Below are 14,334 nucleotides of genomic sequence, written 5' to 3'. Positions count from 1 at the left end.
GAGATAGACGAGGGTGGAATTGAACCCGGGTCTCCTAGCTGTCAGGTCTGCGCACTAACCACTCGGAAAACAGTGATGGACATTTCTGCCTTTTGTTGCAAACCAAACCACTAATTAACAATTACTCGATTAATCAAACAATAAGCTTCAGATTAATCGACTAAGAAGGGAATCGTTAGTTGCGTGCAATTACGTGCAATTATACGAAAACCCTTATTGGGAAATGTTGACTTAAATATTCCACAAATGTGATGCTGAACACATTCTGGTGGACTTCTGATTGGTTGAGAAAATCTACTGTTGAGTGTTGAGACACTATGTAACTTCTAGTGTACTGTATTTTTGTGTACTTTTGTAGTGTACTTTTTATCCCATTCCTCTCTTAAAATTTTGTTATGGCTTTTGTTGTTGTTGTTGTTGTTGTCTTGACAACAGCCACTGATATGATAATATCACATCCTGTGTACAGTTAAACATGTCGACTTCCTTCCCAGACTGGATGACCTGGTGGTAGGAGCTCCAATGTTCATGCGTCGCGGCTCCAATGGACATTTGGAGGAACTAGGGAAAGTTTACGTGTACCTCCAGAGGGGGCCTTTGCAGCTGGAACCCACCCTGGAACACCTACTCGGCCGTCAACCTTTCAGTCGATTTGGAACCTCACTGGCGCCCCTGGGTGATCTCGACCAGGACGGTTTCAACGGTATGATTGCTAATTGAGTCGCTGATAGTGTTGTGGTTTTCTGGGCTGATTCTGTGGGTTCGGTTCCCACCCAGCGATGGTGTGATAGTGAGTGTGAATGGTTTCCGGTTCCCTGCGTCCCGCCCCACAGTGGCTCTATCGAACATGCACTGAGGAAATGATCTAAATAGAGAATATGATTCCGGTTTATTTTCACATTATTTTCACAGCTTGTCTGTATTAAATATAAAATGCATATTGGACAGAGTAATGAGTCACCCGATTATGATTCAAGACTGGTTTTTGTTGTCCACCCACTGTGGAAAGCCACCGTGTGCTCATGACTCACGTAATAATTGGGAAGCTGCTTTTGGACCATGATGTTGAGTGACATTGCTTAAAAAAAAAAACTAAATATTCAGCAAACCACAAAAAATATGTTACTTTGGATCAGAAGTTCAAAGAAATAAATTATGTAAAACCACCAAATAATAGATGCTAAACACTGTGTGCTCTTCCTGTGTACAGACATGGCCATCGGCTGTCCCTACGGCGGAGAAGACCAACAGGGCCGGGTTTTCATTTACAATGGTTATTCTGGAGGACTGAAGGCCACGCCCACTCAGACTCTTACCGGCCAATGGGCTTCCAGCTCTTTCCCAGCCAACTTTGGTTTCGCGCTGCGCGGCAACACGGATCTGGATGGAAATGGTTACCCAGGTAATGCATTCCAGTCTCGGCGTCATATTAAAGTCCAGTCCCTGTTTTAATAACTTACTCCTGCAGACCTGATTGTTGGCGCTTTTGGGGTGGACAAATCTGTGCTGTTTAGGTGAGTTTACAGTCAATACTCCAGCAGTGGAAGAGCAGATAAATAGACGTTTTTCTTTGTGGTACCGTGCCTTCACTCAGGTCTCGACCGATTGTGAACGCGAGTGTGTCTCTCACAGTACAGCCAACCATTTTCAACCAAGAAGAGAAGCTTTGTGAGGTTTCCACAGGGATTGGAAGCACTGCCGTATCCTGGTATGAGCACACTTTTCCTCTAAAACCTTCACTTGGGGCTACCATAGTAACAGGAAGCGTATACGTTGATTTATCCCTGTTGTGGAAATGTCTTTGGCGCTTCAACAAAAAGCTTAAGTGTTTCACTAGCTCTCTAAAAATAACCAAACGTGGAAACTCTTAGAATTGTCCCGTATTGAGAACGTCAAATGACTTAATATTCGCCAGCTTCCTGTCCAAGCTGCTTCTATCTACAAACACGTCATTCTGAGACCAAACAGAAAAAGGGAAAATCCACAAAGCTATCCAAACAGCTCTGTTTAAGCCTTATTAAACTGTTTTTCCAACAGGTTGATTAGTACAAGCTCTGTGTTCGTGTTTATTGGGGTTTGGGAAAACGTTAATGGGAGGAAGTAGAAGAAAGGTGGAATCATCATACCTGGCCTTATAGCCAAGCTTGTTTCGGGGAGGATGTGGTTGGCATGCCTTTTTCATCTTGGCTTGGACCAGTTTAGAGTTGCTAGTGTGGGTTTTTCTCTCGGTACTACAGTTTCTCTCCAGTCCAAGAACATGCATCCCGAACAACAGTGGACCACCATCCCCACTAAACAGTCTGCAAACAAACAAACAAACAAATCAAACAAATAACAATTTATTATTATGTAATGGATGCCAGCAGAAGTACGTAGGCAAATCACACTCCCGGAGGCTGAACATCAAGTTGACAGTCCAAGCTTTTAGCTAGAGGGCTAGCACTCTTGACTCTTATTTTATGGACCCCGTATATATACCGTCGATATACCGTATTTTCTGGACTATAAGTCGCACTTTTTTTCATAGGTTGGCTGTTGGCCTGGGACTTATACTCCAGAGCGACTTATAAATGAAAAACTGTTGATGTTACATAAACACTGGACACCTTTTCTGTTCATGTTTATTTTTGTGTAGCTGAATAACATATTAGCATATTAGCATATCTTAGCATATCTTACACCTATTCAGCCTATTCTTTTATTAATGTTAGAACTTGCCTTCCAAGAGGACGTAATGTCTGTTTTGGTCAAGTAGTGCGACTTAGGCTGCACGGTGGTAGTTGAGTGGTTAGCGCGCAGACCTCACTGCTAGGAGACCAGGGTTCAATCCCACCCTCGGCCATCTCTGTGGAGTTTGCATGTTGTGCAAACCCGTGCATGTGTGGGTTTTCTCCGGTTTCCTCCCACATTCCAAAAACATGCTAGGTTAATTAGCGACTCCAAATTGTCCATAGGTATGAATGTGAGTGTGAATGGTTGTTTGTCTATATGTGCCCTGTGATTGGCTGGCTGGCCACCAGTCCAGGGTGTACCCCGCCTCTCGCCCGAAGACCGCTGGGATAGGCTCCAGCATGGATAAGCGGTAGAAAATGAATGAATGAATGAAAATGCGACTTATGTATGTTTTTTTTCTACCTAATTATGCATTTTTGGCTTTGTGCGACTTATACTCCGAGGTGACTTGTAGTCCAGAAAATACTGTAGTATTTGCCCGTGTGTATGCACAATATCTATTTCATAATTATTTTATATTTTCTTCAGTGTCAGCCTCAGTTTCTGTGTGCTGGCTCATGGAAAGCACCTCCCTTCTACTTTAGGTGAGACACCCACACACACACACACACACATACACACACACACAAGTTGTCGTGTGGATTGTAAGCATGCACCTTATCTTTCTACATTCTGTACCAGACCAAGATAAAAGGCACATTTTGTACACATGCAGAGTGTTGCATGTGTGGTTTTGTGTTTTTACATTTATATTCATGCAAATACTCCATGCCTTTCCTTTTCCTTGTGTGCATATTTAAAGGATTTGCGGTGGAAATTCAGTTGGACAAAATGAAGCACAGCCAGAAGAAATCTGTCAGGAGGACTCTGTTCCTGGATAGTCAGCAGCCCAGTCTGGTGAAGACCTTGCGGCTCACCAATAGAGAACGCCTTTGTCACGACACCAAGATCTATCTACGGGTCAGTCACGTTATCCCACCTGTGTGTGTCTTCCCAATGAAATACACATGAATGACATCATGTCATCATGTAATTAATCATCATGCAAGCTTAGGGTTGTGATGTGCGATAAAGCAATGCTTTGTAGAAATACTATATGCATACATATATGCATACTTTGCTGTAGAAATACAGCAAAGTAAAGGTCAGGAAAAAGTCAGCTTGCAAGCACCATTAAACTTAAATTGTCCTCAGTAGGGCCCGGACTTCCACAAAAAACAATGTTTTTTTTGGATCAGCACCAAAGTGTACTCTTGACACATTGACTGCCTCCTGTTTGAATTTGTTTCATAATTCATTGGAGGAATATATAGCACTGTAACAGGAGTATGAAAATTGGGATGAAAATCTCCTTTGCTCAGGAAGAAGAACTATGGGAGACTCACAATGGGAGTCAACTCAACAAAAACATAAACACAACAGTTTTTGAAGAGCCCAAATCAAATATCTAAAACATTTTCTATGTACACAAAATGACTATTTTGCTCAAATATGGTTAATAAGTCTAAATCTGTGTCAGCGACACTTCACCTGTGTTGAAATAATCCATCCCCTATTGGAGTTGAAGATGCTAGATGTGGAGGTTCTGGCTTGGTGCGGTTGGTTACACAATAAAGTACACAAAATGATAGTAGTTAATAGTAGGTAACTTTAACCACTACCACGGCCGTTGGCTTTGGTGGAAGATTCCTGCAGTCAGCATGTCTATTACATAATCCCCCAACACACTCGGCATCTGTGGAGTGGCCTTTTATTGTGGCCAGGCTAAGGTACACTCGTGCATCCTGATATGTGTGATAGAGGAATTATGAATGCTCATTTTCAGTTTTTAAATGTCTGTCTATCTGATTTTGAGGCTTGCACACTCCCCCAACACAATCTGTGGAGTGGCCTTTTATTGTGGCCAGGCTAAGGTACACCCGTGCATCCCGATATGTGTGATAGAGGAATTATGAATGCTCATTTTCAGACAGAAACAGGCCTTTTGTGTACATACAAAAAGTTTTTAAATGTCTGTCTATCTGATTTTGAGGCTTGCACGATCCCCCAACACAATCTGTGGAGTGGCCTTTTATTGTGACCAGGCTAAGGTACACCCGTGCATCCTGATATGTGTGATAGAGGAATTATGAATGCTCATTTTCAGACAGAAACAGGCCTTTTGTGTACATACAAAAAGTTTTTAAAATTCTTTCTATCTGATATTGAGGCTTGCACACTCCCCCAACACAATCTGTGGAGTGGCCTTTTATTGCGGCCAGGCTAAGGTACACCCATGCATCCCGATATGTGTGATAGAGGAATTATGAATGCTCATTTTCAGACAGAAACAGGCCTTTTGTGTACATACAAAAAGTTTTTAAATGTCTGTCTATCTGATTTTGAGGCTTGCACGATCCCCCAACACAATCTGTGGAGTGGCCTTTTATTGTGACCAGGCTAAGGTACACCTGTGCATCCCGATATGTGTGATACAGGAATTATGAATGCTCATTTTAAGACAGAAACAGGCCTTTTGTGTACATACAAAAAAGTTTTTAAATGTCTGTGTACCTGATTTTGAGGCTTGCACGATCCCCCAACACAATCCGTGGAGTGGCCTTTTATTGCGGCCAGGCTAAGGTACACCCATGCACCTTGATATGTGTGGTAAAGGAATTATGAATGCTCATTTTCAGACAGAAACAGGCCTTTTGTGTACATACAAAAAGTTTTTAAAAGTCTGTCTCTCTGATTTTGAGGCTTGCACACGCCCCCAACACAATCTGTGGAGTGGCCTTTTATTGTGGCCAGGCTAAGGTACACCCGTGCATCCTGATATGTGTGATAGAGGAATTGTGAAAGCTCATTTTCAGACAGAAACAGGCCTTTTGTGTAAAAAGTCAAGTCTGTCTATCTGATATTGAGCCCCCCCTCACCATTTTTTCGACATATTTGTAAAATGGCCCAAGCGAGGTTCTAAAATGCCATGATATGTTTAAAAAGAACTTGACGCTACTAGAATGTAAACTGGATATCGAAGTAAAAAAAGTAAACATCCAAATAGTTGACCTGTAAGCGGATGCAACCACGAAGCATCGCCTGGAAGCCTTCTATAACTTTTTATTTTTGTTTTTATCGGAGTCATAGAACATTGTGTTCTGCACCTGCAGCACCCGGTCGTTGCAATTACTGTATCTTTTCGGGTCGAGACAAAGGTTAAAGTCATTTCCCGATGGAGAAGGTTTGAAGTTTGTTTGAAGTGCTGTTTTTAGACGCACTCATGACTGAAGGCTGAGGCCAACCGACAACAGAAGCAATCTTCTCATCACTCGGTGGTGGTCTGATCAAAGAGCAGGCCTGACAAAAGCGATCAAGGACATAATGACCGCGGCATTTTTGTTCGTCGACGGGATAAGAGGTGGTTTGTCCTGGAACTGGCAAGCATCCTGTCACCTGTCAGTTAACGCTAACCTGATGCTGCACCTTTGTAGTCCGTCTGTACTCTGTACATTTTTGTGGACGCAGGAACTGAATATCTTTGAAGAAACAAAACAGACAAAAGGAAGAAAATGAGTCGATTTGAGGACATTGAAACGGTATTTGGGGAGCTGCCCACTACACCACTACACCTAGAGGTAAAAACATGGATTTGCAGTGTGTTTGAGGAAATTGTTGTTCTTCATCCAGGAAGCAGTTCTTGTACAGAAACCCAAAGAAATGTATGCAGTACTTCTCCTCTTTGGACGAAAGTATGGTAGAGAACAGACCAAATTATGGACTCATTGCTCCCCTCCTATAATACTATAACATCTAGTAGTTTAGTATGCTGAGTATACATTTACAATACACTATTATATGTGTGTAATTCATAGATCCTTCAACATTTTCCCATCTTCATCTTCTCTGTTACTCAAGTGCATCTTTTTGTTTTTTTTTGGTTTGCAGCCAGAAGGGGAGTTTCGGGATAAACTCTCCCCCATATTCATCAGCCTGAACTTTAGCCTGGATCCTCAAGCCCCAGTGGACCAATCTGGCCTCAGACCTATCTTGGATTATGAGACCGAACAGCTAATAGAGCAGAGGGTACGTACGTATATCGCCTCGTCCATAGCATCATGTGCATCATTTCCTGCTATATTCAGTACCGGTCCAAAGTGTCGTACTTTTTCAATTTCCACTGCTGTGCAAATTTTTGGTCAAAAACAAATATTCATGTATTTTTTTTCCCCAAAATAGACCCCTTTACCCCCCAAAAAACACCATAAGTGGGTAATATCATGTACATATCATGTACATGTATCTGTTTTTATCGTCTCTTGCCTCCAAACAGACAGGAAGAGAGTTCACTCTGTGCATTGGTTTAGCACTTAGACGCTTCATAGAACAACGGCGAACAGAGTGACACCTCTTGTCAGTCAAGGCCGCTAGCATACAAACGCAGTGTAGCTTCCTGAGGAGTAATGGAAGAAGGGAAAAAGACGCTTACAACGCCAAATGCATACTGTCCCTTAATACAGTTACATTACAAGAAATGCTGCAAATGTTTGACAGACAGTACGAATTTTCTGTATTGTTTTGTGACACAATTTGTCTGCTTGTTTACTGTACTTTTCTTAAAATTAATGTTAAATTGTTGTCTCATTTGGTTCTCGTGGACCCGATCTCATGCATCGTTTCATGTTGTGAGTTCGGTGAAAAAAATATGGATTTTATTGTTATTTGATTCTCCCGTGGGTTTTAGCTAATGACTCCTTGTCGTCCCGTGGTGGTTTCCTGTGTAACAGGACAGTCATATTAAACTTCCCCAGTTCTGTGCCAACACGGGAAACTTGTGCATAGCATGTTTTACACTCGGCTCCAACGTCTTTTTTGAACTTTAATAAACAGTTGGGGGAAAAACACAGTGTGGTCATTATGAGCATGATGTAAGGATGTGTTTGATGTAGGATGTAGTGTTTGTATACAGTATTACATACAGTATACCGCAGCCCCAGCACAGTACTTAAATACCCACAGACCTGGAGATGTAAGCATAGAGCCGTCAAACTGATTCCCAGTTGAAAGAGAGGCGATCGCAGATGGTCATCTCATCTCCCGCTGTTCTCAATTAGTCTGCTGCAAATTTCCAATAGCATATACCGAGGTTACAGGCCACCATTTTTGAAACTGACATGAAACACGCAGCCCCTTTATAGTTGTGAGCCTCATATGGTCGGAGGTTAAGGGTCAATCCCAATAGAGCAAGAGCTGATTACTAGACTTGGGTCGTTTTTTCCACCTCTGGCAAAAACGATGTGGGTTACGGAAGACTGGTGAGCTTTGGTTCTGCAAAAAAACACACAAGGAGAACTGACAGTTCTGTTTGGGTGGGGTGTTGCTCTGCACTCAGACATCTGGATGTAGTTTGTTTGTACGTGTTGCCAAGCGCTCTCGTCCAAGGGACGGCACTCTCCGGTCTCAGCACGTGCTCTTGAAGGTGACGTCTACATGTGATGTGCATATGGGAATGTATACATCGCTGGCGTGCTTTCTGTTCTGTACAGAACACAGCCTGGGAACCTTTAAGAAGAGACTGTCAACGTAATCTATTGCTGTTCTTCCTTCTCTTGACTTAAAAGGAAATGGCAGCTTTCCAATGCATTTATTATCAATAAGCACAAATCATCTGATTTTCCAGCATTGAGCCTGACTCTGGACTGGACTGCAGCCTCATATTGAGGACCGAGTGTTTAACAGTCAATCCCACCTCAGAATAAGACCATTACCATCCATCTTTTACAATTTAAACATTGAGGCTTTGTTGTAGCAATGCACTTAAGGTCTGTTTACATAGACATTAGACATTAGACATTATAGCCTGGGTTCCTAAAGTGGGTAATGTCATATGGGCTACGTGAATAATAACTAGTGTAATTGCATTACGGTTACCTAATTGCTACGGTTGGGAACTGATATTTTTCTGAAACTTACCTATTGCTAAAAAACGGGAAAAGTTTCTTTCTGTGTTTGTTTCGATTAGATTAGATTAGAATAGATTGAACTTTATTGTTATTGCTCATGTCACTGGTACGGGGCAACAAAATGCAGTTAGCATCCAACCAGAAGTGCAAATTTATAAATACCTTATTAGTAAGTAAGTATAGAAAGTGGACACATATATGTACAAACTATAACAGGCTGTGACTATGATACAGTGTGGATATACGTATACAGGGATATAAATGACTATAATATGGCTATTGCAGAATATACAGATTATAAACAGTATGCACAGTATGAATGTGACAAGATATAATAACTAATATGCACAGTAGTGCAATGAAGTGACTATGATACAGTGTGGATATACAGTAAACCTCGGATATATCGGACTCGGATATATCGGAAATTCGCTCACAACGGACAGATAAAAAAGAACCAATTTTTCTGTAATGCATTTCCAATAAAAATTCATTGCATATATCGGATTTTTTTATAACGGATTTCGCCTATTTCGGACAAAATCTCCAGTCCCGCTCCAATGCATTTCCATTAAATTTCCCTCGCATATATCGGATGGCCGCATCGTGGCGCTCCGATTCGCCGAATCGTGACAGGCCGCTATACGACGTCATTTGCAGCGTTTGCAGCGTTGCCTGCGCGTCCAGGTACATTGGAAACATAGTCAAGGAAGTGCCTTTTTATAACGGATAAAATCCGATTTACGCATATACCGGATATAAATCCGATATATGCGTAAAACGGACATTTTCCGGTATACGCATATAACGGATTACGCTTATATCGGACAAAACCAGTGGGAAAAATTGAATCCGATATATCCGAGGTTTACTGTACATATATAGGGATATAAATGACAAAGCTGTTCCTGAACCTGGTGGTTCTTGTACGTAAGCTCCTATAGCGCCTCCTTGAGGGTAGGAGTATGGCCATAATACTAGAACACAATATTCTGTGTGCCTGGAAAAGATGAGTCCAAATCGTCTCTAATGGCCGGTCTGGGATCGAATGAGTTAATGTTAACATGAGCTAATGCAGTAATGTTGTTAGCTCTATGCTGATGTGCCTTTGTTGTCATAATGATTTATAATTAGTTGCACTGTTTTACAGATTATTCTTTGCATGGCATGTTGTTGGGGACCAAGATCCCGGTTCACCACATCTTACCACAGCTTCATAAAAGGGGGACCATTGTCAATGTAATGAAATGTAGCATCAGTCCTGAGTCACACGGATGTAGTTTGTAGACGCTACATCCCGCCTGACTTCGACTTTCTTGTACCGTCACAATTATTACAGAACTCAGCCGCACGTGTGCTGACGAGGACCAAATTAGGGCGGGAGCACATTACACCGGTTTTAAAGTCGCTACATTGGCTCCCAGTCCGCTTCAGGATCGATTGCGGTCCTCCGGCACTGGCCTTTTAACAATACCAAAACCCAGAACGAAAAAAACCCACGGTGAGGCAGCATTTAGCCACTATGGCCCCCACCTGTGGAACAGCCTGCCGGAGAGCCTCAGGACTGCGGAGACTGTTGATATTTAAAAAAAAAAAAGATTAATTTTTTAACTTTAACTTTTTAATCAGGCTTTTAACTCGTATTTTTAAACTTTTCTTATGTTTTTATCTTTTTAGTCCTATTTTATGCTCTTTGTCTTCAGCTTTTAACTCCAGTGTTTTCTCAGGAGGCAGCACGGCGGTCTGGTGTTTAGTGCGCAGACCTCACAGCTAGGAGACCAGGGTTCAATTCCCACCCTTGGCCATCTCTGTGTGGAGTTTGCATGTTCTCCCCGTGCATGCGTGGGTTTTCTCCGGGTACTCCGGTTTCCTCCCACATTCCAAAAACATGCTAGGTTAATTAGCGACTCCAAACTGTCCATAGGTATGAATGTGAGTGTGAATGGTTGTTTGTCTATATGTGCCCTGTGATTGGCTGGCCACCAGTCCAGGGTGTACCCCGCCTCTCGCCCAAAGACAGCTGGGATAGGCTCCAGCACCCCCCGCGACCCTCGTGAGGAAAAGTGGGAGAAAATGAATGAATGAATGAATGTTTTCTCAGGGGGGGTCCTCCACACTGGGGGCTGTGTCGGGTCTGCTGTGTGGGTGCCATCCTTGTGTCTCTTCGACCCGGTTCCTCTCTTTAATGTGGGGGTCCGCCCGTCTGTCGGAGTCAGGGGGCCCGGGTGCTGGTCCCCCGATGGCACGGCCTGCGGCTCCTCCCAGTGTGGACGGCCCCAAAGGTGGCGTTTCCTTGATCCTCAGTGCCATGCCATGTCTCCCTACTGTGTGTGATTGTGTGATTGTGTGTGTGTGTGTGTGTCTAGTATGGGGGGTGGGAAGGAGGGGCTTTCTTTTGTTTCTTTGTTTTTTCCTTTTCATTCATTCATTCATTCATTCATTCATTTTCTACCGCTTTTCCTCACGAGGGTCGCGGGGGTGCTGGAGCCTATCCCAGCTGTCTTCGGGCGTAAGGCGGGGTACACCCTGGACTGGTGGCCAGCCAATCACAGGGCACATATAGACAAACAACCATTCACACTCACATTCATACCTATGGACAATTTGGAGTCGCTAATTAACCTAGCATGTTTTTGGAATGTGGGAGGAAACCGGAGTACCCGGAGAAAACCCACGCATGCACGGGGAGAACATGCAAACTCCACACAGAGATGCCCGAGGGTGGAATTGAACCCTGGTCTCCTAGCTGTGAGGTCTGTGCGCTAACCCCTAGACCGCCGTGCCGCCTGTTTTTTCCTTTTAATTATGGTAATTGTTTTAATTCTGTAAAGCACTTTGTGTTGCATGTCTTTGCAGGAAAAGTGCTATACAAATAAAGTTGATTTGATTTGAATGGAACAGAACAGCTAAGCTCTTCACGTTGTTCTGGCAGATTCCGCCGTCTGAGTCTGCTGAGCCGGCGAGGAAACACGTCTGACGTGAAATATTAAGACAAAAGCAAATGAGAACATTCCTGTCTGTTGGGTGTTAGATGACCGATATCCTTGGTAGAGAACCTGGAAGCGGGAATCTTCCCCAGACAAACGTTAACCATTGCCAGTCTGCCAGCATTCTTTTCAATTGTAATGTTTCCCATATGTTGGAGTGATGAGGGTAACAATAACAGTATAGTCCTGCTCCGAGACAAATACTTGGCAAGAGGAAGAATAAAGAATGAAATTGCATATGATCGCCGAGCAAAGACAATAAAGTCCAATGAAATTAGATTCATTGGAGTGGGTTTCTACCCAGCAATTTGTCATGTAACACCAAATGAAGCCTTCATGCTGTTAAATTTCAAGGTTACGGTTAAGAGGACTTTCCCCCTCAAAAATGTAATAATTGTTTAGATAACAACCCCCGTCTCTGTTACTCAAATGGTCTCCCCCCGTGACAAGTTACTTTAATGGTGCAAACATGAGACACCATACCGAGGGTGTGTAGTCTTTATCCTTCCTTCATGCTTTCATTAAATCCTCAATCTACTCCGACTGGCGTCTGTAAACATTCACTTCCTTGAAAGCTTTTCTCTCGGTATACATTTTGCAGTTTTCCCACGCAATATATCTGCAAAGAAAACTATGAGAAACTATATGAGATAGAAACAGACTCTTTTCTGTGTGTTGTAAAGATATACAAACAGCTAAAATAGACAATTAGATAATTAATGCACATAATGGGACGCAACTATTCCAGCTACAAAAGGCTGCTATTAAAACACCTCCAAAAAAGGTTTTATATCCAAGGTATTATATAACCATGTAGTAGCAGGTACGTTCATGAAAAAAATGCAGTTTTCCTTTAATCTACCTTTTATTCTTTTCTCTGTGTCCACGTTTTCTCAGGCCCAGATTCAGCTGGATTGTGGCGAGGACAACATCTGTGTTCCTGACCTGAAATTGGCCGTTTATGGGTGAGAGGAAATTACCTTTCTATCACGTAGCATAATCCTCCGGGCGGCTAAATTCCAGTCTGCGGCTGATGTTCCTGATGTAGCATCGAATCACGCTTTCCCAAATGAAGCAGCGTCAATCATGAAGCGGTTGCTCGTTGTTTTGCTGGTTGGGTGGAAATGACACAAGAATTGAAGTGAATGTCGGTGGGAACTCACAAAGGAAACAATATCACTTACGGGAATCACACTAAAGCATTCTCGTATAATGACTTCTGTGTTACTTTTGTGGATTATTTCCAGTTTTATCTCAAGTCCTTCTGATTATTTTTTGGCGCAAGGTAGCTACTGACATTAATTACATGCAAGAGGAGCGATCGCATTCATTACACACGGGCTGATCCTGGCTGACTTCTGGTCCGATACCGATATTGTAGCCTTGAATATCAATCCGATATCTGCACAAATCACTCATACTTCAATATTTTGTTGTGTGTAATGTTATGAGGCCAACATCTTAATACATTTAGATTAAGTCTTATCCACAATTTAGTGACGACTCGGCATAATATAGCAAGGTTTGAGATGCTAAATTAAGCAATTAACCTGACTTAACTTGTTCTGTGGCACCACGGGAAACTTGTGCATAGCATGTTTTACACTCGGCTGAAACATCTTTTTTTTAACTTTAATAAAAAAAATACACATGTCCGATGTTCACGCTCTGTCTGTTGCTCTCTCCGACCGCCGACGGATAGTCGTGGTGGACCGCAGTTTGGAATCGACTGCTTATATCGGAGATTTTCGACACAGGACGATATAAATCTGATTTATGCCGATATCGGCATGATATCTGTTAATCAATATCGAATCGGGACACCGCTAGCGAGCAATCTGCAGGTTTGACTTTTTGATAATTTTGAGTGTTTGTATTTCTATCGTTAACTCATTCATTACCAAAACAATCTCAACAACGTTTTTTCATACGTTTTTACGTTTTTTGCGCGAGTCATTTGAATTGGAGTATGTATTGTAGGGAAATTTTAACACATGCACACACGCGTTGAAAGTTATCCTTGAAATGTATCTCTTCCCAAAACGTTGTTTTTCTCACATTTTTAGTTGGGAGCTGACATTTTCCTAAAACTTACTAATGTTCTAATGCATATTACTGAAAAAACGATGAAAGACGAGAGTGTAATCTTTCTTTTGTTCTGTGGGGGGTTAACTTTTGAAAATGTCTGGGATCGAATGAGATAATACCTTGCAATGAGCAAACATATTACTTACATAATTCTATGTCTCGTGTGCACGGAATTGTGCCGGAGCCCGGTCGACCTTGTCCAGTCATCAGCAAAAGTTAAACAACTGATAGACAAGTTAAACAACTGATTTGAAGGATGTAAGGTCAATATGAAAGAAAAAGTAGTAAAAGTAGGAAACCAACGATTATAAATAAACGGGGAATAAGAATTTGACACATGCATATTGTGTATATACATTCATATTCTTGGTAACATTGTTTGTTTTCTGGGGTCCCGCCAGACATTTGGCAACCTCTTAGCTCGTTCACAAGGCAAACAAACACTCTCTCCTCCATTTATGAGGAACACATTTATCTCCATGGCCATGTCATTTATCTCAGCTCCAGAAACATGATCAGCTGTCAAAATGTTCCCACAAATACTCACATTGAAGTGATTCAGCTGTTTCTCTCCATCTACCTAA

The 14,334-nt window shown here is 42.3% G+C and overlaps 1 protein-coding gene across 1 annotated transcript in view; it reads left to right on the top strand.

The window, feature by feature from the left end:
- LOC131127666 (integrin alpha-5-like) overlaps positions 1–14,334 on the top strand; it is a 39,363-nt gene that overhangs the window by 15,425 nt on the left and 9,604 nt on the right. The window contains exons 12-19 of the mRNA XM_058069774.1: positions 495–703; positions 1,211–1,402; positions 1,469–1,514; positions 1,595–1,708; positions 3,262–3,317; positions 3,536–3,693; positions 6,661–6,798; positions 12,560–12,627. Of these exons, the coding sequence (XP_057925757.1) occupies positions 495–703; positions 1,211–1,402; positions 1,469–1,514; positions 1,595–1,708; positions 3,262–3,317; positions 3,536–3,693; positions 6,661–6,798; positions 12,560–12,627 (981 nt within the window). The remainder of the gene's footprint in view (positions 1–494; positions 704–1,210; positions 1,403–1,468; positions 1,515–1,594; positions 1,709–3,261; positions 3,318–3,535; positions 3,694–6,660; positions 6,799–12,559; positions 12,628–14,334) is intronic.

This window comes from Doryrhamphus excisus, chromosome 1 (genome assembly GCF_030265055.1).
Source record: "Doryrhamphus excisus isolate RoL2022-K1 chromosome 1, RoL_Dexc_1.0, whole genome shotgun sequence".
NCBI classification, from domain to species: Eukaryota; Metazoa; Chordata; class Actinopteri; order Syngnathiformes; family Syngnathidae; genus Doryrhamphus; species Doryrhamphus excisus.
Note: the sequence above shows the minus strand (reverse complement) of the source record. Positions and strands in the feature narration are given on the sequence as shown.